We start from the raw sequence: 22503 nt of genomic DNA, 5'->3' as shown, positions 1-22503 counted from the left end.
AGGAGTTCCTGTCGTGGCGCAGCAGAAATGAATCTGAGTAGTAACCATGAGGTTTTGGGTTCGATCCCTGGCCCCGATCAGTGCGTTAAGGATCCAGGGTTGCCATAAGCTGTGGTGTAGGTTGCAGACGTGGCTCAGACCCTGTGTGGCTGTGGTGTAGGTCGGCAGCTGTAGCTCTGATTAGATCCCTAGCCTGGGAACCTCCATATGCTGGGGTGCACCCCTAAAAAGCAAAAAAAAAAAAAAAAAGGGAAAAAGAAAACTTCAATATTACTTTTATAATGGAGTGCCCTCTGAGAGAGCAGTCAAAATTATGTCAGCCTCTTTTAGGTCTAAGGATGGAGAGAGAAAGTTACTTTTGAGCAGACTTTCTTATTATTTGAGGGGGAGAAAATAAACTTAAACCCCAAGTCATAGTAAACAAGGCTGATGGGCAACCTGGGAAAATGCGGAATACGGAGAGTCCCCTGGAATCCAGAGATCCAGGGAGAGAGAGACTGACTTGCAGAAACTGCTCAGGGAACTTGAGAGAGGAAAAGGAGAGAGAACCCAATCCTCGTTGCTCAGCATCAGTCAGAAGTGAGAAAAACTTGACATCCGCATTAGGGCATCCCAACCCAGGTTTGCTCTCAGGAAGGACACGCATACCCGCAAAGCAGAACTCACCGAAAGCACAGAAGGGTCTGCGCTGGAAGCTCAAAACCGAGACGGCAATTCTCAGGGGTTAAAATACCTGAGACTCAGCTGGCAACCCTAACGATTTCCATGCTCTGCTTTAGAGATTCTGATTCAATATATCTGAGGTGGGCCCAGGCGCTTCCGCTTTAACTAGCTCTCCTAAGCAAGTTTCCCACGACACTTAAGAGAAACAGGGAGGCTGACCAAAAGGTTTATGGGGTGCCAGGCTCCTCAAGCACAGGTGCAACCGCAACTGAGCTACAAAGGTTGTAACTGGGAGGCTAATGAAAGAAGCTCCACCCAAACCAGCAAGGACATCCGGGTACCCCCATCTGTTTGAAGGCAAAACCACAAGGCCATGGGAAGCAAGGGCAATTGTAAGCCACAGCTGAGCCTTGAACAAAGGCATCGGGGCGCAGTGGAAAATCCGAGTGTAAAACTCATCAATGGGCCTCCTTATCTGCAATTTGGCACCTGTGGGTTCCACAGCCGCAGATGGTACAGTACTAACAGCTACCATGGAAAAACCCTCGTGTTACGTGGACCTGAGCAGTTCAAAACTGCATTGGTTCAAGGGTCAACTGGAATCATAAGATCCAGTTTGTTCCCCTCCCTTTAGAGTCTGGAAGTAAGACTGCTCCTTTTGGACTCAGTTCATATGGTTCTATGAGGAGGAAATATCAAAAAAAAAAAAAAAATACTAGACTATGTTAATGAGAGCACGACTGTACTTGTACCCCATGCGGACAATGATCAAGACCATACATTGAGAAATTTCAAGCAAACAAGGTTTAGTTATTTGCTAAATAACTTCCCTGCACCATCCTTCTTCTTGGTGAAAAACGTGGCACCAATTCTCCTGTCTCTCATGTTCTTGCAGTTTGTATTCTGAAGAGGCAAGCCATCGCCTTTGCTCATGAAGCAGTCACCTTATAAAACCCAAACAGGGCTGAGAGCTAATTTGAGGGCTAAAGCTGTCTCAGCCAGCCCGGGCCTTTGAAGGCTTATTTCTAGCTTTCACCGCAGTTCACACAGCTGACGTGTTACAGCTTAACTTAGAATTCTAGTCACACCAAACACTCCCAATTCCAAGATTTCTGGTTACAGACCCCCAAATCTAGTTTCTCAAATGAGGTCAGGTGGTTTGGGGTTAATAGATGCAAACTATCACATTTAGAATGATAGACAATAAAGTCCTACTGTATAGCACAGGGAACTATATCCAATCTCTCCTGGGACAGACCACGATGGAAAATAATATTTAAAAACAAAGAATGGGAGTTTCCATCGTGGCACAGTGGGAAATGAATCTCAGAACCATGAGATTGTGGGTTCGATCCCTGGCCTTGCTCATAAGGATCCTGCGTTGCCGTGAGCTGTGGTGTAGGTTGGCTCAGATCTGGCGTTGCTGTGGCTGTGGCGTAGGCTGGTGGCTACAGCTCCGATTAGACCCCCTAGCCTGGGAACCTCCATATGCCACGGGTGTGTCCCTAAAAAGAAAAAAATAATTAATTAATTAAAAATAAAGAATGTGTGTGTGTGACTGAGTCACTGCTATACAGCAGAGATTGGCACAACATTGCAAATCAATTATACTTAACACAAAAATTTTTAAATATAGGAGTTCCCATTGTGGCTCAGTGGGTTATGAACCTGACTAGTATCCACGAGGATGCAGGTTCTATCCCTGGCCTCACTCAGTGGGTTAAGGATCTCGTGTTGCTGTGACTGCGGTGCAGGCTGGCAGCTGCAGCTCTGATTCGACCCCTAATCTTGAAATTCCATATGCAACAGGTGCGGCCCTAAAAAGCAAAATTAATTAATTAATGAAAAAATAAAACTTTTTTCAAATAAATAAAATGAGGTCAGGTAGACACAACTCTGTTGGGGGCACAAAGGGAAACTTAGAGGAACAGTAAAAGCTTTACCTCGGCACCCCCTTCCCTCGGTACTGACAACTGAGGCGTCAGAAAGTCAGTCCCTGGGCAACTGCACGCTTCCCTCCAGATGCTCAAGGGCCTCCTTCTCTCTATCTTGCTTTTTTAGAAAGCAAGCCACCTCGCTTATTCTCGTGCAATTCAGGGATGCTGTGGCCTCTTGGATCCTAAAGCACTAGAGTTACAGAGTCAGATGAAAAAGGCCTCAGGCTTTAAGCCACCAACTACACAGCTCAATGTTCCAGTTCCCTTGGCTCTCCTGGCTGAAGACAAATGAGCCTCCTTCAAATGAAATGGGTCAGGAGGCAGTGACATCACTGGAAATGTCATGCAGCTTTTAAAAGGGGGCCATGTAAGGTCTGGCTCACACTTAGGAAAGCTGCCTTGATGAGCTGCTGGCAGGCATCCTTTTCCCTATAAAACGGCCAGAACTCTCCCAGGAAGAGGAGAGTTCTCACTGGGAATTAAAGGGACACACCTGTCACTACCGAGCTAGTCACCTGCTCTGTCAGAAACAGGCCTGCTTCTCCTTCCTCTTCCCTTAGATGATACATGGCCTTTCCCCCTGCTCCTCAGAGCCAAGCTTCCCAAAAGCAGAGATTAATGCTCTTAAAGACTTTCAGAAACCATCAGCACAGTTTGCCAAACTATTAAGACAATCTGTGAGTAAGTAAGAATTATGGGGTTTAAGGCCATAGCCAGACTTCTTTTAGAGGAACAATTTTAAAACAAAGCAGGTACCCAACAGAGAAGAGTATTTTTTCACCTCACCTTAATACAGCCAACTATTGTAGTTGTAAGAGCAGAATTATACTGCGTGCAGAGTACTGTGGCGTACATCAAGATAAATCTGGAAAAAAAAGAAGGGAGAGGTATCTAGAAGTTAAGATCTGATTGCTTCCTTTACAATCATCTCTAGCTAAGGAAAACAATCAGTGTCAGCCATGCCAACACATTCTACTAGTCACTGACTGGCTGTGAGCTTTCCCTGCCTCACTGCTGCTGACACTGCAGCTTCAGATGTTTTAAAGTTTCACTAGAGAGTTCCCGTTGTGGCGCAGTGGTTAATGAATCTGACTAGGAACCAGGAGGTTGCAGGTTCCATCCCTGGCCTCGCTCAGTGGGTTAAGGATCTGGCATTGCCGTGAGCTGTGGTGTAGGTGGCAGACATGGTTGGGATCTGGCGTTGCTGTGGCTCTGGTGTAGGCTGGCTGCTATGGCTCTGATTAGACCCCTAGCCTGGGAACCTCCATGTGCCATGAGTGCGGCCCTAGAAAAGACGAAAAGACAAAAAAAATTTTTTTTTAATTAAAAATTTAAAAAAAAATAAAGTTTCAGTAGAAACACATGCCCATTTAGTGATCAGGTGTTTCTCCCAGCTACTGCACCAAAACCCTGAGACTACCATTCATAATCATGAGCACACTTTTTAGATCACGGTCCTAATTCACCGAAACCAGACAGAAAGCTCAGGGCGCACAGGGCCTGGCTCAGGTGTGTGTGCTCCATGAGGTCACTATGACTATAGACCAGGATGAAGGCAAGACAGCTTCTTGAGGATGGAAGAAGAGCAAGTGGGAACCACTTACAGAGGGGTTAGAGTTCACTCAACAACTAAGTGGCAGCAGCTGGAACTCCCAGATTGCCAATGAGGCTTCTGAGCCTGACTCAGTACCCAGGGTATCATGTCAACTTGACTTGGAAGCATCCACTCTCCGTGTGCCTAGCCTGTGTCAGAGCCAGTCACAAACATCAACTGAAATGACTGGCTGAGGGAAAAAGCACGAGGGAAATACGGAGATGAAGAGAAGAGGCCCATTTGTAGACACGCTCTTGCCTTGCACAACCTGCTAGGGAGAAGTCAGCCCTAAATCCAAAGGCTGTCCCTGCTGCCTACCAATTCTGCAAACTTAGGCAATTTACTTGAGTCCCGAGCCTGCTTTCTCATAGGTGAAGGGACAGCAGTATCAGCCAAATGGCCGATGCAAAACCAAAATTCAATAATGCATGCTGGGAGTTGCCGTTGTGGCACAGAAGAAACAAAGCTGACTAGGAACCATGAGGTTGTGGGTTCAATCCCTGGCTTCACGCAGTGGGTTAAGGATCTGGCATTGTTGTGAGCTGCGGTGTAGGTCACAGTTGTGGCTCAGATCTGATGTTGCTGTGGCAGTGGTGTAGGCCAGCAGCTGTAGCTCCGAATGGACCCCTATCCTGGGAACCTCCATATGCCTCGGGTGTGGCCCTAAAAAACAAACAAAAAAAAGCAAAACAAAACAAAATATAATGCATGCTGAAATAAAAGGGTGCTTGTCACATACTAGCTTTCTGGGTAAAATATTAGTTTTTTTCTCCATCCTTCTACGCATGACTCTGAGATTAATTTGGTAGTCCTGAGGGCACTCTCCCAAGGGTGGTGAAACCTCCTGAATCTGAAGGTTGATCTTAAGCTGATACACTCAAGAGACAGGACACTTGAGGAATAGGCCAAACGATGCTAGAACAAATTTCTCTAAGAAAACTATCTGCTAACAAGGCAGCAACGGCTTACCCCATCACACAAGAGAGGGTGAACTGCAGAAGAAAGAGGGTGTCCGCCCAGCCTTCAAAATCCATTGCCTGAAATACACAAGAAAGCATCTGATTGTAGAGCAGGCCTGCCGAGCCAGCTGTCCCATTCATTAATCGAAATCCTATGCCCCTGCTCCCACCACACCGACACATATGCACCCTTCCCGCATCACTCCAAGGACAGAGAGTGATATTCAGGAATTTCATGTACAAAGAGCTGAATCAACAAGCAGCTGCATAAGGTGTTCTCCTTTCCAAAATGCACTGCGAAGGGGAGTTCCCGTCGTGGGCCAGTGGTTAACGAATCTGACTAGGAACCATGAGGTTGCGGGTTCAGTCCCTGGCCTTGCTCAGTGGGTTAAGGATCCTGCGTTGCCGTGAGCTGTGGTGTAGGTTGCAGATGCGGCTTGGATCCCACGTTGCTGTGGCTCTGGCATAGGCCGGCGGCTACAGCTCCGATTCAACCCCTAGCCTGAGAATCTCCATGTGCAGGAGCAGCCCAAAAAATGGCAAAAAGACGAAAAAAAAAAAAAAAAAAAAAGTACCATGAAGGAGACTCTGTACTCTTCCCGGTTGGTACGAAGAGGAGAAAAAAAAAAAACCCTGCTTGCTATTTGCTTGAAGGCACAGTCCTGCTAATCTAAGCAGTCCTCCCAGATGGTTGTATTAAATAAAGGCTTTCTCAAAACTTAAAACATACTTCCCTTCCCTAACACGCGAAAGTTCAAGTACAGCCTGGTGACAAAAACTGAGCCGGGGTCTGTGCAGGGGGAATCACTATTTTAAAGCAATTGACTTAGTAAAAGCAAGGGTTCGGTCGTTTTGTTTGTTTTTAAGCCAAAAGCAACGGAATGAATAGAAATGATAGGGTGCGTGGATCAGCTCATCTCTCATCCAAGAGGGAGGGTTCCTCTTTCGAGGACATAAATTCTCTTGCGATATATGAGTTTGTTAAGCAAATGTGAGAAGTGTTCCACGTTTTCTCTCTCTGCCAACCTGTCCAATTTCAACATAAATCTCACAGCTCCAGGGTCCCTGTGGTTTAGAAACCTAACAGGCAGTTTCACACTCACATGCCTTTGCCTGGAAGGTCCTTCGCCTCAATGTTCATCTGACTCCTGCTGATCTATCCAACCAGAAGTCAAGCAGCTCCTTTGTGGGGCTCCCTCAGATCAAGAAGTACTTCTCTCTAGGGCTCTTGCCTCTCTGAACTGCAAGTCTTTCTACATGGTGTCTGCAGACTGTGAGCTCTGGCGGGGGTGGGGGGGGGGATTATGTTAATTTTTTTTCTTTTCAGGACCATGTCCACGGCCTATGGAGATGCCCAGGCTAGGGGTCAAATCGGAGCTGAAGCCACTGGCCTACACCATAGCCACAGCAAGGCAGGATCTGAGCCATGTCTGTGACCTACACCACAGCTCAGGGCCATGCCAGATCTTTGACCCACTGGGCAAAGCCAGGGATCGAACCTATGTCCTCATGGATACTAGTCGGGCTCATTAACTGCTGAGCCTTGATGGGAACTTCACATCACATTCATTGAATCACATTCTGAATAAAGCATGTGACAGACAGTAGACATTTGATTTGTTTATGGTTCTTTGTTGAGGCATAACATATAAAAAATAAAATTCCCCAAGGCGTTCCCGGCATGGCACAGCAGAAACAAGTCCGACTAGGAACCATGAGGTTGTGGGTTCAATCCCTGGCCTAGCTCAGTGGGTTAAGGATCTGGCATTGCCATGAGCTGTGGTGTAGGTCACAGGCGAGGCTTGGACCTCATTGCTGTGGCTGCAGTGTAGGCCTGCAGCTGCAGCTCCAATTCCACCCCTAGTCTGGGAACCTCCATAAAAAAGTACAAATGGACAGCAGGTACAGGAAAAGGTGCTCAGCCTCATTGATCATCAGAAAAATGCACCTCCAAACCACAATGAGATAGCCCCCCACACCTGTTAGAATGGCCATCATCAAAAAGACAAGCAGTAACAAGCACTGGCAGGAACTTGGAGAAAAGAGACCCCTTGTGTACTGCTGCTGGGAACGTAAACTGGCACAGCCACAACAGAACATGCAGGCACACACACAAAAACTATTTAGCCATGAGAAAGGAGAGCCCACCATTTGCAACCACATGGATGGACCTTGAGGGCATTATGCAAAGTGACATAAACCAGACAGAGAAAGACAAACACTGCCTGATCTCACTTATATATACAATCTAAAAAAGCCAAATTCATAGAAACAGAGTTCTCCTGCTGTCTGCCAGGGGCTGGGGTGTGGGGGGAAATGGAGAGATGTTGCTTTTACGACTTCTCAGATGCACATGCTCTAGGGATCTAATGTAAAAGCATGGTATTATAGTTCACAGTTCTATATTACATACTTAAAAGTTACTAAGAGTAGATCCTGTTTTCACCACAAAAAAGAAATGGCGGTTATGTGAGCTAATGGCAATGTCAACTAATGCTACTGTCTCAATCACTTCCTAACACATAACCATATCCAATCAACCGCCGTACAACGCAAACTTACACAACCGTACATGTCAATCATATCTCAGGAAAGCTGGATAAAAATGATTTGCCATCTCAGAAAGTTCCTGCCCCTTTACAATCAATCCCCTCCCCCACTTACAACCCCTGGGAACGTCAGATCTATCTTCTGTCACCAGAGTTTTGCTGTTCAGTAATTTTAAATGAATGGGATTGTATAGTATGCACTCTTTTATGTCTGGCTTCTTTCACTTGGCATAACGCAGATGGCTTGGTTCTTTCAGTAAATATGTCTTTGACTTTATAAGAAATGGCCAAACTGTTCTCCAAAGTAGCCATACCATCCTGTATCCCCCCCAGCCCTGTATGAGCGCTGCTCTACATTCATATCTATACGTGCAACTGTTTGAGATCATCCTAGTGATTAAGGAAACGGTATCTCATTGCAATTCTAAACTTTTTTAGGTCATGAATCAGTTGACTTTATCATAAATAGCAACGAAAAATAAAATAGAACAAAATAGAAAAAGGAGAGCATTCAGAGCTCTGGCGGGCTTGGCGGAAAGGAATCTGACTAGTATCCATGAGAATGCACGTTTGATCCAATGCACGTTTGATCCCTGGCCTCTCTCAGTGGGTTAAGGATCCAGTGATGAGCTGTGGTGTAGGTTGCAGATACGGCTGGGATCTGGCGTTGCTGTAGCTGTGGCGTAGGCCAGTGGCTATAGCTCCGATTTGACCCCTAGCCTGGGAACCTCCATATGCTGCAGGTATGGCCCTAAAGAGAGAGAGAGAGAGAGAAGGAAAGAAAGAAAGAAAGAGGGGTGCATTCTATTTAACAGGAATAAATTTTTTTTTCATGAAATTTTGCTTCATTTATGTGTACATGGGAATGTGAACTGAATCACAATATAAATTTACTTCTTAACTGTAGAGGTTAAATGATTAGAGAAATATTAGTCTAAGGAATCAAATGTTACTTTTAGGGTTAAATGCTTAAAATATTTGTACACGGACATGGAATTGTAATTTAATATTCGGCTGAAGCATGGCAAGACTCACACAGATAAACCAGAGCAATAAGTATTACGGACCTAATACTCCTTCTGTTTTTTTGGTAGCACCCGAGGCATATGCAAGTTCCTGGGTCAGAATCTGAGCCACAGCTGCAACACAGCGGGACTCCCCCCCCGCCCCAGACCTAATAGTCTTGAAGAAATAGACTACATTCTATTTCATATACAGACGTCATATACAACGTCATATACAACGTCATATACATATACAACGTCAAGTCGTCTCTGTATTTAATGCCTTTCACTTTAGTTGTTTTATCAATTACTGGAAGCAGAATGTTACCATCTCCTACTATAATTGCAGATGGGTCTATGTATCCTTTCTGTTCTATCAGTTTTTGCTTCGTATATCTGGCAGCTCTCATCAAGAACATATACCCGCTCACGATTGCTATGCTCACTTAATTATACTAAACCTTTTACCATGATGAACTATCCTTCTCAAAAAAAAAAAGAAAAAAAAGTAAAAAGAAAGAGCCCTCTCTGTGGTATAGTTTCCTTTATGTTTATTCTAACCAAGGTTTACTGAGCTCCTAGTATATGTAGGTTTAGCGTCTTCATCCAATTTGGAAAAACTTCAGCCATTATTTCTTCAAATATTTTTTTCTGCCCCCTGCCCTGCCTCTTTTTTCAGGACTATAGTTACACACATGTGAAACCTCTTAATATTGCTGCACATTGGCGTTCCCATCGTGGCGCAGTGGTTAACGAATCTAACTAGGAACGATGAGGTTGCGGGTTTGATCCCTGCCCTTGCTCAGTGGGTTAAGGATCCGGCATTGCCGGGAGCTGTGGTGCAGCTTGCAGACACGGCTTGGATCCTACGTTGCTGTGGCTTGTGGTGTAGGCCAGTGGCGACAGCTCTGATTCAACCCCTAGCCTGGGAACCTCCATATGCTGCGAGAGCTCCCCAAGAAATGCCAAAAAGACAGAAAAAAAAAAAAAAAATTGCTGCACACGTCACTCGTAATCTGGCCATTTGTTTTCTAGTCTTTTTTTTTTCCTGTACTTCATCTTGAATAGTTTCTCCTGCTATTTCTTTAATGCACTGACCTTTTCCTAGGTAAAGCCTAATCTGCTATTTAATACCTTCTTCTTTCTTTCTCAATTCTATTTTATATTCCCTTCTCTCGCAGCAACGATTCAGATGTACAATGTGACACGTGCTAAGTCCTAATCATGTGCCAGGCCCCATAGGAGGCAGGCCTCGGAGCACTGCGCTGAAGACCCGGCTTATCAGGTTGCTGATAACGAAGGAATAAATGGTGGCAATAAAAATGTACTGCCTTTATATCTGCAGAGCACATTATAGCTCACAAAGCGCTTCCGTATACAGCCTGTCATTTGAGTCCTCCACAACCCCCCTGTAAGGAAGAAAGGCCAAGCCTAGTTATCCCCAAAAGACAAGGAGTGACTTACTTTAGGTAACACAGCTAACCCATGGTACACTTTAGCCTGTGTCCTCCAGGCCCAATGTTCTCTTCACTGAGCATTCAGTTTTCTTCGGGAAAGTGCCAAACTTATAGTGCGCTGTTTCCTTTGGGAACAGAACAACTCTATCTGTAGAATATTAAAATAAATCTCGCAGACATAAGCCCATTTGTATAAAATTCAAAAACAGAAAAATCATTCTCATGGGATTTTTTTTTTTTTCTTTCGGTAAATACTCAGCCTGTCTCTGGAGAGAGCGAGTGTCTGGCACAGGCAGCCTGTTACAGTCCCATTTTTGCCAAAGGAATGATCTTTAGCTGCCACAGAACAAACAGCAGCCATCTGAAAAAATAGCTCCAGGGGAGATATGGCTCAAACAGTCCTAATATACAATGGAGCCCACTCTCCCTACCATAAAAATGGTGTTACAAAACAAACAAACAAAAAACACACAGGCGTTCCCATCATGGCTCAGCAGTTAACAAACCTGACTAGTATCCGTGAGGTCATGGGTTCAGTCCCTGGCCTCGTTCAGTGGGTTAAGGATCCGGCATGGCCAGGAGCTGTGGTGTAGGTCACAGGCGTGGCTTGGATCTGGCGTTGCTGTGGCTGTGGTGTAGGCCGGCGGCTACAGCTCCAATTGGACCCCTAGCCTGGGAACCTCCATGTGCTGTGGGTGTAGCCCTAAAAAGACAAAATAAAATAAATAAAACCACTGCTTATTAAGTTATTATGCTATTATGCTCTAGGCTCAGAAATATTAAGTACCTTTCTAGCTGTACTACTAAGGAAAGCCAAAGACAAAGCAATATATTGTGAATTTTTCTCCTGGATGGCTCTGCATGGTTAGAATCAAAAAGTAAAAGTTCTAGGAATTCCCCTCTTGGCGTGGTTAATGAATCTGACTAGGAACCATGAGGTTGCAGGTTCGGTCCCTAGCCTTGCTCAGTGGGTAAGGGATCGGCGTTGCCGCGAGCTGCGGTGTAGGTTGCAGACTCGGCTTGGATCCTGCGCTGCTGTGGCTCTGGCGTAGACCGGCGGCTACAGCTCCGATTCGACCCCTAGCCTGGGAATCTCCATATGCCGTGACTGCGGCCCTAGAAAAGACAAAAAATAAAATAAAATAAAAAGTAAACGTTCTAATTCAAACTCTGCCATTAATTTTCTTTGAGGCCATGATAAAGTCATTGAACCTTTCTCAGCCTCTACCTATAGAAAACCGCTCCATCTGCCTCTTGTGAGAATCAACTGAGATAATACAGACACTTTAAATGTATACATAGTTCACATACAGAGAGATTATTCCCTTAAACTTCTACCACTGTTATCGCTCAGGGACAGAGATGCAAGCAAATTTTTCTTCTCAAGACAGGAAATAAAGAAGGCATGGTGAGAATGTGCTTTGTCACTCAGGGGAAAAAAAAAGAAAAAAAAAAAAGATTTAAAACGAAACAAAACTTCTGCCCCTAGAGGATGCTGATAAAGGGGGCATTGGGAAGAAAATGACCTGCTTGGTCATTCTGGGTGACACAGAACTAGATGGGCTCTTTGCCACAAGGCCTGCAGTCTTCAGTCCTGGCTGTGAATACAGACAGAACATCCAAAGATGTTTTCTAAGGCTTTCCTTCTGCTGTAACGAGGTCTCTGGTTGCGCAGGTGCTGGTGCTGTAAGGCGTCACAGGCCAATACACGCCACAGGCATGAAAAGAATGTGGCACAATCAATGGGCAAATGGGTTACATGGACCTACTGCTTCCTAAAACTAGGCATTTGGTTTGAATGAGACTTCTGGTTAAATCAAAAATATTTTTTAAAAAATTTTAATGAAAAAAATGTGTTCTTTAGCTGCTTGGGTTAAGAAAATTAAGAGAAGGGGGAGTATCTGAGTATGATTAGGCAGTAACGCTACATCATCAATAACATAATCACGGAGCTCCCTTCGGGGCTCAGCAGTCAATGACCCCAACTAGGATCCATGAGAATATGGGTTCAATTCCTGGCCTTGCTCAGTGGATTGAGGATCTGGCGTTGCCGTGAGCTGTGGTGTAGGTCGCAGACACGGCTCAGATCCTGAGTTGCTGCGGCTCTGGCGTAAGCCGGCAGCTGTAGCTCTGATTCGACCCCCTAGCCTGGGAACTTACATGTGCCGCGAGTTCGGCCCTAAAAAGCAAAAACAAACAAACCAAAAAACCCACTCATAATCAATAAAATCTAGTGAAGGTACACCTGAAACTAATAATATTTAGGTCAACTACACCTCAATTTTTAAAACAGAAAACAAAAATCTAGTGCAGGGATATGATCATATTTCGTCTAATCAACCAGCTCTAATGGAAGGATCTGCCTATCTGGACCACTCCCTTGGAGAAGAGTCTGAGGCTATGCATGTGCAGGCTTCGCGAGAAAGTGCTGGGCTACGTGGCAACGTCTACAACGTCACTTTACCACCAAATCACCACCCCTAATCTAGTGAGAAGCATGGAATAATTTCAATGTGTACCTGAGTCTTAGATGCAACCCCTCTCACTCGCTGGAAAATCTGCTTCACAAAGAGGTGTCAACCTACTTGAGATTTGAAATAAAATCCAAAGCATGACTGAGACATTTTTGTATGTGTTTGGGTACCTCTCCGCTTACTATACAACCTAAAAAATTCCACAACACCGAGTCTTTGGACTTCAGGGCAAAGAAAAAAGGCTGATGAATGATACCATTCCATTTTGAAAATTCTTTCCCACCAAAACTCGAGGAAAACATCAAATCCTTAACCTCAATAGCAGACTGCTAGGAAACTTGCTAAGGCACAAGATCATGTCCTTGCTGCCAATGATCTGCATGGCCCCTTACCTACCTCAGGAAAGCTAGACAAGTTCATGGAGCCAGCGGTCCTAGGTCACCGCCCCTTCCTCTGCACTACTGGACCCATCTGCCTGCTTCCTGCTGCTGGTTCAGACAAGCAATAGGAGCCCCGAGATCTTTAAGACCCCTGCTCACCAGACTCTGCCGCCTATGTTAAAGCCTACATATCATGGCAAAACTATACACTCCAGCTTAACAATGGGGCACTTACTCTTTCTTTCTTTTTTTTTTTTTTTTTCTTTTTTGGCCAGCCAGAGGGCTATGGAGTTTCTGGGCCAGGATCAGATCCAAGCTATAGTTGCAACCCAAGCCACAGCTGTGGCAAGAGCAGATCCTTAACCCACTGTGTGGGTGGGGGATTGAATCCATGTCCCAGGACTCCCAAGACACCGCAGATCCCGCTGCACCACAGCAGAAACTCCTGGGTCACTTACTCTTATTTTAAAAAAAGCAAATCTTCAAAGGGATAGCAAAAAACAATACTTTGTCAAATACAGGCAAGGAGAAAGATGCGGTCATGCACAAATAGAGAATAACGGATCCAATCCACTCATATCATGCTTGAAAATACCAAGGCCCAGAAAGCAGAAGGGCCTTGTCTCTATGTGGAGAAAATACTTCAAGGACTCTGGGTCACAAAGGGACCCAGAAAATATTAAATGATTCTGGACAGGCAGAAGCAGAAACCTGAAAATTCTTCATTATTCAGCAGCAATGCTTCTTCATAAGAGATACCTCCCAGTAGATGATCTGTGCAGGAACTTTTCCTGTAAAACTCATCTGTGCCACGTACTTTAACCACTGATATAATGAAGACATTATACAGTGTACCAAGTGTCTACAGTGCTGGCCTTGTGAGATCTACAGCAAGAGGTCTGTTCTTCCATTCCTGTGCGAGAACACCTAGCAGGATGTGCTGTCAGAAAGCCAGGCTCCAATTCCTGTGACTCTGAATCACTGGCTTTGTGCTGCAGACATTCCCTTTTGGAAGCAGCGACTAACAAGTTGAAACACAGTCGGTCCTACCTCACATTTTGGTAAGTCAACTGATGCTTGCTCTGCCTTTAGGTTAACTGGATCTCTGTGGTTAATGGTAAACTGGCTTTTGCAAAATACACAGTTGTCCTGGGATTTTTTAAAAGACATGTTTAAAAAAACTAAATGCTGAATATGTTGGTGCCTTCGTTTCTAAAAAACTCAGGACTTTGAGAACTTCAACTTTTTAAAAAAGTACACACACACACACACACACACACACACACACACACACACACACATATACAAACACACTCACAGAGTTTGGTTTCTCAGGAGTTTTGCCAAGGACTTCATGCTCACTGGGATGAGTCGTTCCATGGAAACCTGCCTTTCAATTTTTATGGTAATTTAGGTTCTTCTTTGGCCATCAATTCTGGCATAAAGGCTTTGCCAGCCCCATCAATTGCTCGGTATAACTTCTGCCTCCCTAGGGAGCTGTTGTTTGGGAGCCCTCTTACTGGATTCCTGCCCTAACAGAGGGGAGTTTTCCCTCCTCTACCTACTAAAGTTAGCAGTGGGATTTTGAGAAAAATAATTTGGATCTGATTTTGCTTCAATCTGCATCCTGGGTCAAGAGTCTGTAACTCTGAAAAATGAGAACAAATTAATTTGTCCCACCTCCCCCAGTTATTTTAACATTTAGAATTCATCACAGAATAGTCATTATTTATAGAAAAAAAAACTTTTATCTTTTTCTTTTGTTCCTTTTAGAAAATGTAAATCTTTTTGTCTTTTTTTTTTTTTTTTTTTTTTTCTAGGGCCACACCAGCGGCATACAGAGATTCCCAGGCTAGGGGTAGAATTGGAGCTGTAGACACTGGCCTACGCCACAGCAACACCAGATTGGAGTCGTATCTGTGACCTACACCTCAGCTCATGGTAACTCTGGATCCTTAGCCCACTGAGCAAGGCTAGGGATCGAACCTGTGTCCTCATGGATACTAGTCAGATGCATTTCTGCTGAGCCACGACGGGGAACTCCTAGAAAATGTAATTTAAGATACATTCACATAGTGGAACGATCAAAAAAATATAAGAGGACAAATAATGAGAGTCTTGGGAGTTCCCACTGTGGTGCAAAGGGATCGGCAGTGTCTCTGGAGCCCTGGGATGCAGGTTGGATCCCTGGATCCCCAGGCCAGGACAGTAGGTTAAGGATCCTGCACTGCCACTGCAGCAATTGCTGCTCAGATCTGATCCCTGGCCCAGGAACTCCATATGCCAAGGGGCAGCCAAAAATGGAAAAAAAAGCCTCCCTCTCACTTCTGTTCTACACTCACCCTGTTCTTTCTCTCATACACACAGACTGGTGGTTACTTTATTCATTTCATTACATTCTTACAGGGTTTCCTTACTTAAATAATAAGTAAACAAAATGAATGTGTATATATATTCTTATATCCCCCCCTCTTTTTTACTCAAAAGTAGTATTCCCAGAGTTCCCGTCGTGGCACAGTGGTTAACGAATCCGACTAGGAACCATGAGGTTGTGGGTTCGATCCCTGGCCTTGCTCAGTGGGTTAAGGATCCAGCATTGCAGTAAGCTGTGGTGTAGGTTGCAGAGGCAGCTCAGCTCCTGAGTTGCTGTGGCTCTGCTGTAGGCCAGTGTCTACAGTTCCGACTCGATCCCTAGCCTAGGAACCTCCATACGCCACAGGAGCGGCCCAAGAAATGGCAAAAAGACAAAAAAAAAAAAAAAAAAAAAAAAAAGGTAGCATTCCCTATACACTGCTTTAACACTGTGCTTCTTTATTTAACAATTTATCCTGGAGATCTTCGCATCCAACACATAGAGAGCTTCCAGGCAAAACAGCTCTGGGTGAGGAAAGCCAGGAGTCCAACAGATGAGAGTTCATCAGCACAGGTTATCAGGAGCCGGGAAGCAGCTGGGCTCGTGCCAGCGATCAGAAGAGCAGCCCAGCCTCGGCAAGGCATGCCTTCCGCTCCTCAGAAATGCTGTTGCAGCCCCGAAAAGAACCAACCAACTTGGTTGATCCAACCTACTCGGTTTATATATGACAAAGCAGACCTGGAGGGCAGAAGGGACTCATTCAGAGTCAGATGGTGACCAGGGACAGAACTGGAGGTTGCTGGTCTTTGCATTCCGGCCCTAAATTCTCTCCACTGTATCCCTTACGTCACCCTTATGTCATTCTGCGTGTCATTCTCTGCAGAATGATTTCAAATTCCTGTGTCTGGCACTGGTCCCAACTTAGAAGGAAGCAGGATGGGGGGCAGCGGGAAGAGAGCCCTAGTCAAGGAATCTGGGTTCTAGTCCCGACCCCTCTTTGGGCCCCAGTTCCCTCATCTGGGAATGTAAGGGCTGGAACCCAAAGCTCCCTGTGGGCTCCAGGCCTCCAAAGTTGCTGACTTCCACTTTCCAACCACACAGCAGAGTCGGGTCCTGCAGAGACCAGTCCTCGTGGCTGTGATTGTGTTCATGCCACAAGTTCTACCTGGGATGTAACTTTTGTTTCTCTGCCTCCATATCTTTCAAGCCCCAAAAGAGCTTCTCCTGACATTTACCTCTTCAAGAAAATGCTCCTTGTAAATGAGCAAAGCACTCCCACCTCAGCCCTTAGAACCTGCTCTTCCCTTGACCAAGACGGCACCTGCCAAAGAGCCACATGAACTGGTCTCTCGGCCTCTTGAGCTCCGTGTCTGCTCAGAAGCTTTCCCTAATCATCTTATCCAGAATAGCATTTCCCCAGGCACGCTCCTCCTTGTTTATTTCTCTTCATAGCTCTTATGACACAATTAATGTTTAGCCTATCTTACTCCATTAGAACGCAAGCTCCTTTTTTAAAATGAGAACAGCACCTGACACATAAACACTCAATAAATATTCAACGGATGAAATTAATGACTCTTTGTAAACAATTAAGCAACAACAAAGCCAAGCTGCAGAGACTCAACTTCTAATACTAATCGGAGGTGTCTGTTGCATTCAGTAGCTTGTTCTGTATGCATGGAAGTCCCCAACGGGGAAAAATAAAGTCAGGGAGGCAGCAAATGGCTTTGGGAGGCAGATATAATCAGGCAAACAGCAAGAGATCTGCCTGGAGTCAGGGCGACTGGTTCTAGGACTCAACTCAATCGCTGTGCAACCTGGAGCCTGTCCTTAACCTCTCTCACTCAGGTAACTACCTACAACACAGGTCCGCAAGGAGGAGCCGGGAAAATGATTAACATGGAAGCATCTTAACAGGTACAAGATTATCAGGCCCTGTAGGCGAGGCATTATTTGAAGGCCAAAAGTAGACTGATGTTGTTAATAAGGCAGTAGTGTTTTTTATTTTTTGATTTTATTTCATTTTGCTTTTTTAGGGCCACACCCGCAACATACGGAGGTTCCCAGGCTAGGGGTCCAATCGGAGCTGTAGTCACCGGCCTACGCCAGAGACACAGCAACGCAGGATCTAAGCTGCATCTGCAACCTACATCACAACTCACAGCAACCCAGATCCTCAACCCACTGAGCAAGGGAGCAAGGCCAGGGATTGAATCTGCGTCCTTGTGGATGCTGGTCAGATTCGTTAACTGCTGAGCCATGATGGGAACTCTGGGAATAGGTTTTTTTTTTGTTTTTGTTTTTTTTTTTTAAATAAACCACCACACACCCAAAAAGGGTTCACTTAAAAAAAAAAAAAAAAGTGTGTGCACATACATGATACATGAATGCTTGTCCACTTAAGACGTACACATACTTAGAAGGGAAAACCCAAGCCTAAAAGACACACAGTGAAAATGAACGTGACTTACTAGAAAACCCTTAACCTGAAATCCTACCACATATTCCAGTCTGTAATGAGAACCTTTCTTGCCAGCACTTCAGACAAACAGCCCACTGCCTACCTTGACACTGAACCTTTAGTGGGAGAAATGAACTGCAGCCTCTTGTAGGATGCTATGAGCTTCTTGGACGCGTTAGGGCATCCTGGGCTTCCACCCACTGCTTCTGTGCCAGTTAGAAAAGCCAATCATTCAACCACTTCTGTAAATTACATCTCTGACACCAACCCCCAGAACAGACTAGTATTACTCGTTGCAGGTGGTAGATAAGAAAACCAAGTCCCATCTCCTCTAAAAAGCCAATCGTGATATTTAACCCACACCAGTTTCTTCCTAACCTGAATACTTAAGAGTACTGACTGGTGGGCATGCACTTTGGTGCTGGATCTTATACCATGTCTGTAGCATGCCAAGTGTCTTCCTTGGGTGGCAAGGGCCACACGGTATCTCTCACATTCCCAAGAGGACTTAGCACCAAGAAGATGCTCAGAAACGCTAACCTGAATTGAACTTAAAATGAAACTGGAGGAGTTCCTGTCATGGCGCAGTGGTTAACGAATCCAACTAGGAACCATGAGGTTGCGGGTTCAGTCCCTGGCCTTGCTCAGTGGGTTAAGGATCCACTGTTGCCGTGAGCTGTGGTGTAGGTTGCAAAAGCGGCTTGGATCCTGCGTTGCTGTGGCTCTGGCATAGGCCGGTGGCTGCAGCTCCGATTCGACCCCTAGCCTGGGAAACTCCATATGCCGAGGGAGCAGCCCAAGAAATGGCAAAAAGACCAAAAAAAAAAAAAAAAAAAAAAAAAATTAAATTAAAAAAAAAAAAAAACCTGTAGTAAGCGCACAAGGAGGGAATTTAGGAACAAAGGAATATAGAAACAAAGTCAAACTCAGAATTCTCACTCCCTAAATTCCAAATACTGATTATATACATCATTTGTGTTTTCACTTTGTCTGCAGGCACAGCTTCATGAGACAGGCATTCCTTCTCCGACAAGGAGATGGAATTGACCCACTACCATGTGCCAACCCACAACGCCCCCAAACATTTCGCCTACAGAACCTAACCGTTATTACCCTAGTGTGGACAGGTCTGCTCCCCAAGATGACTGTATGGTCCCCAAAGGCAAGATTACCACCTGATTCTTCTTCTTTCTTATCACCTGAGCCTAGCACTGTGAGACACACAACAGCACTTAATAACTATTTGAGGATGTTAGAGGGAGAGTATGTTAAGGAGCGAATGTTAAGAAAAAGAGCTTGAGGACTTCCCGCCGTGGCTCAGTGGTTAACGAATCTGACTAGGAACCACGAGGTTGCGGGTTTGATCCCTGGCCTTGCTTGGTGGGTTAAAGATCCGGCGTTGCCGTGAGCTGTGGTGTAGGTCGCAGATGCAGCCCGGATCCCGAGTTGCTGTGGCTGTGGTGTAGGCCGGTGGCTACAGCTCTGATTAGACCCTGAGCCTGGGAATATCCACATGCTGCAGGTTTGGCCTTAGAAAAAGACAAAAAGACAAGAAAAGAAAAGAAAAGAAAAAAAGAGCATGCGATTGTAAGCCTGCCAGCAATTTTGTCCACCTATACCCCAATAAATGTTTTATTAGAATCATATTAATTAATAATAAGAATGAGAATCAAAAAACATTTACGTGAAACCCAAAACACTAATGGGACTGATTACAAAGCAGTGAATTCAGCCTTAATAATTAGCTTATCATCCCAACTTGAAAGTATTTAGATAGTCTGTCATTCTGAAAAACATTACTCTTTCCAAATAAACCTTTCTTGATCTTTGGCATTTTCATTGGAAAAAAAAACTAAAGATTACTCAAATCCCACCCTTCTGCTTTAAAAAAAGAAAGAAACGAAAAATAACCCTAAAATCTAAATCTCATCCCAATATAGGTGGCAGAGTCATTTTTTCCAATCAGAGGACACACTCGCAATTATATTGAAGCCATTTGAAACTGAAAGTAGGTTACTGAATTTCAAGGCACCCGTGAATTTTGCTGCAACCTGACAGATAACTTCTAGTTAAATCATCACTCTGGAATGAAGAAATATTTCCTTCAGTCCATTTTTTGCAAGTAGCTACAAGCTACTCGTCAGTTTCAAATGAATGAAAATTCCATTTTTGCCAAGTCTGTAGAATGCTTCCACGTTAATTCTTCCAATGTTCTTATGTAGAGATGAGCTTCATGATTTGGAACCATCTGTGCTGCCAGGAGGTCTCTGGTTATTTTATATTTTTGCTCCAAAGCTAAAGAGTGAAGGGTGCTTCTGCCAGGGTCAGCCAGAGGCAGGCAGAACACTGAAACGACCTCGGTCTGTGGAGTCAGGCTTGGTTTAAATCCTGACTCTACTACCCACTGACAGGACAATGGTGGGCCAGTTATTTAGTCTCTCTGAGCCTCTGTTTCCACGTTGGAAACTTCCTACAGCTGTTATGGGGACACGTGACACTACACATATAAAGTGACCAACACAGAAGAGGAACTCAATACATGTTAGTTTCTCTTCCCACTTTTCTCACAGCCGCAAAAAAACGTATTCAACACTCTTTTATTAGAGCAATAGCTCTACAATAGTTTCCTACTTTCCTACGCTGGAGTCATTTTGAGGCCTGCTGGCAGCCAGGTCACAGTTCATTAAAACATGTTCTAAGCCAGTTTTAAAAGAAAGCGTTCTTGATGAAGAAAACAAAACTGCTTTAATAAGCAGGCAGTCTTCTCCTATCTTTGACTCAAGAACAACTTTTTAACAGTCTAACTACTTCCAAAAGCCTTTTCTTCAGTTTGATTCCTACTGATTTGTGGAACTTACCACTGCCATGAGAATAAATAATGCACACCTTTATTCCAAAGACACTATGAGCTAGGGGAATCATGAGAAGGAATCCTGGTATACAAATCCTTGGAAGAATTCTAGATTTCCCTTAAGCTTGAAAATTTTGTTGTGAATTCTAACAAAATGTTACCAAATTGTTATCCTACGAATATGGGCTTGTTTCAGAAAAAAAATTCTCGTCTGGATTTAGTTTGCTACTTTGCTCTGGATTTATTTAGCTAGACATTTGTAGAAAATGAGTTAACTGTTATATTAGTTGCTATTTATATGGTTAAGTCACCACCGGGGCTAAATATCTCCCGGGGGGTGGGGGTGGGGGGGAAACACAGTTTGGGATTTAAGCCAGGATGACAATTATATACCAAAACAGAGCTTCTAGCGATGCCAAGCATTTTGCTCAAGTTTGAAGAATTCTACTACTTCAGGATTTTTTTTTTGTTTGTTTTCGACGACAGTTTGCTACTCTTCCTATTTTGCAGTTTAGCAGAAATATAAAAAAGCTCCCTTCCTCTATCCTTTTGGCACATAAGAGAAGGACACTAGTTGGCATGCACTGTTTTTAAGTTGACAGCCAGAGCTATTTTAAGCTATTTTAGTACCACCCAAAAAGGTTAGCCTGACATTAGCAAGCTAAAAAGCAAATTCTCAGGTTTGGGTCCCTTACGAATGCTGCCTTTTAACAACCCCACTGTCTATCTTTTGGTCATACAGATAAAAATAAAATTCAAAAACATAAGCTATGAAACCATATTTAGATGGCCTACCTTCTGTGCATCTCCCGTAATGTATGCAATGGCCAGGGTGGGCAGAATCATGAACAGTGCATTGTAATAGAGCAGACCATATTTTCCCAGTTCCTAGAATGGCAAGAAATTAGGTGTTTCATTTGGGTCTGGCAGATAGAGACAACGCTGCACAGAGTACCACCCCCAATTACAAACAGACACACACATCCCTCCCCAGTATACTCCACAAATGAGTTGAGTCAGAAGTTTTGCAAACATTAATAACCTAAGCGCTCCAAAGAAAAAAAACCAAACTAACAAGACTTTAAATTTATTAGAAATAAATTGCCTGAGTGCCTAAAATCAGGGAAATAAAAATAACATCAACTGGTTGCCTCAAAACAACAAGGAGGGAAGAGGTTATTTTTAACACAAACATCTCTATAGAAACACATCCTTGGAGCCCTTCCCTTTCCAGAACTGAAGAAAAAGTCATCAGGTTAGTCCTGGGCTTTGCGGAACTCACAACAGAGGGTCATTTAAAAGAGATGGAAGGACAGACCCACCCAGACACACAGACGCTCACCTAGACCAACAGAGACAAACATAACTTCTCAGAGAAGTATTTCTGAAAATGCACATGTGAAGTACAATAAAGATTAAGATTACTCGAAAGGAAGGGAAAGGAATGGAAAGGGAAGAAGGAAGGAAAGAAGGAAGGAAGGAAGGAAGGAAGGAAGGAAAGAAAGAAAGAAAGAAAGAAAGAAAGAAAGAAAGAAGGAAGGAAGGAAGGAAGGAAGGAAGGAAGGAAGGAAGGAAGGAAGGAAAGAAAGAAAGAAAGAGAAAGAAAAATTAAGATTGCGCTACAATTTCCAAAACACGGTGTGAAGAGTTGTGCCCTCAGCTCCTAGGGAGCAACAAAGGAGCACACACATCCTCAAACACAAGGAGCCTGTGAGAACTCTGGCTCACACAATTCCGGGACATTCAACAGGCAGCAGAGTCACCTGAAAAAGTAGGCCTGAGTTAAGGGGATTAAGGGGGGCGGTAAAAGGAGTCGTGAGG

General features: G+C 44.3%; 1 protein-coding gene across 2 annotated transcripts in view; it reads right to left on the bottom strand.

The window, feature by feature from the left end:
* The window catches only part of SLC35D1 (solute carrier family 35 member D1), a 63470-nt gene that overhangs the window by 27768 nt on the left and 13199 nt on the right, over positions 1 to 22503 (bottom strand). The window contains exons 8-10 of one of the 2 annotated variants that reach the window (XM_021096493.1): positions 21478 to 21570; positions 5164 to 5231; positions 3387 to 3465 (exon numbers count right to left, since the gene is read on the bottom strand). In XM_021096493.1, coding sequence (XP_020952152.1) covers positions 3387 to 3465; positions 5164 to 5231; positions 21478 to 21570 — 240 coding nt within the window. The remainder of the gene's footprint in view (positions 1 to 3386; positions 3466 to 5163; positions 5232 to 21477; positions 21571 to 22503) is intronic. The other variant, XM_003127939.6, reaches the window with a different exon arrangement.

Source organism: Sus scrofa, chromosome 6 (genome assembly GCF_000003025.6).
Source record: "Sus scrofa isolate TJ Tabasco breed Duroc chromosome 6, Sscrofa11.1, whole genome shotgun sequence".
In the NCBI taxonomy this organism is placed as follows: Eukaryota; Metazoa; Chordata; class Mammalia; order Artiodactyla; family Suidae; genus Sus; species Sus scrofa.
The sequence above is the reverse complement of the archived record's forward strand: the minus strand, read 5'-3'. Positions and strand labels throughout refer to the sequence as shown.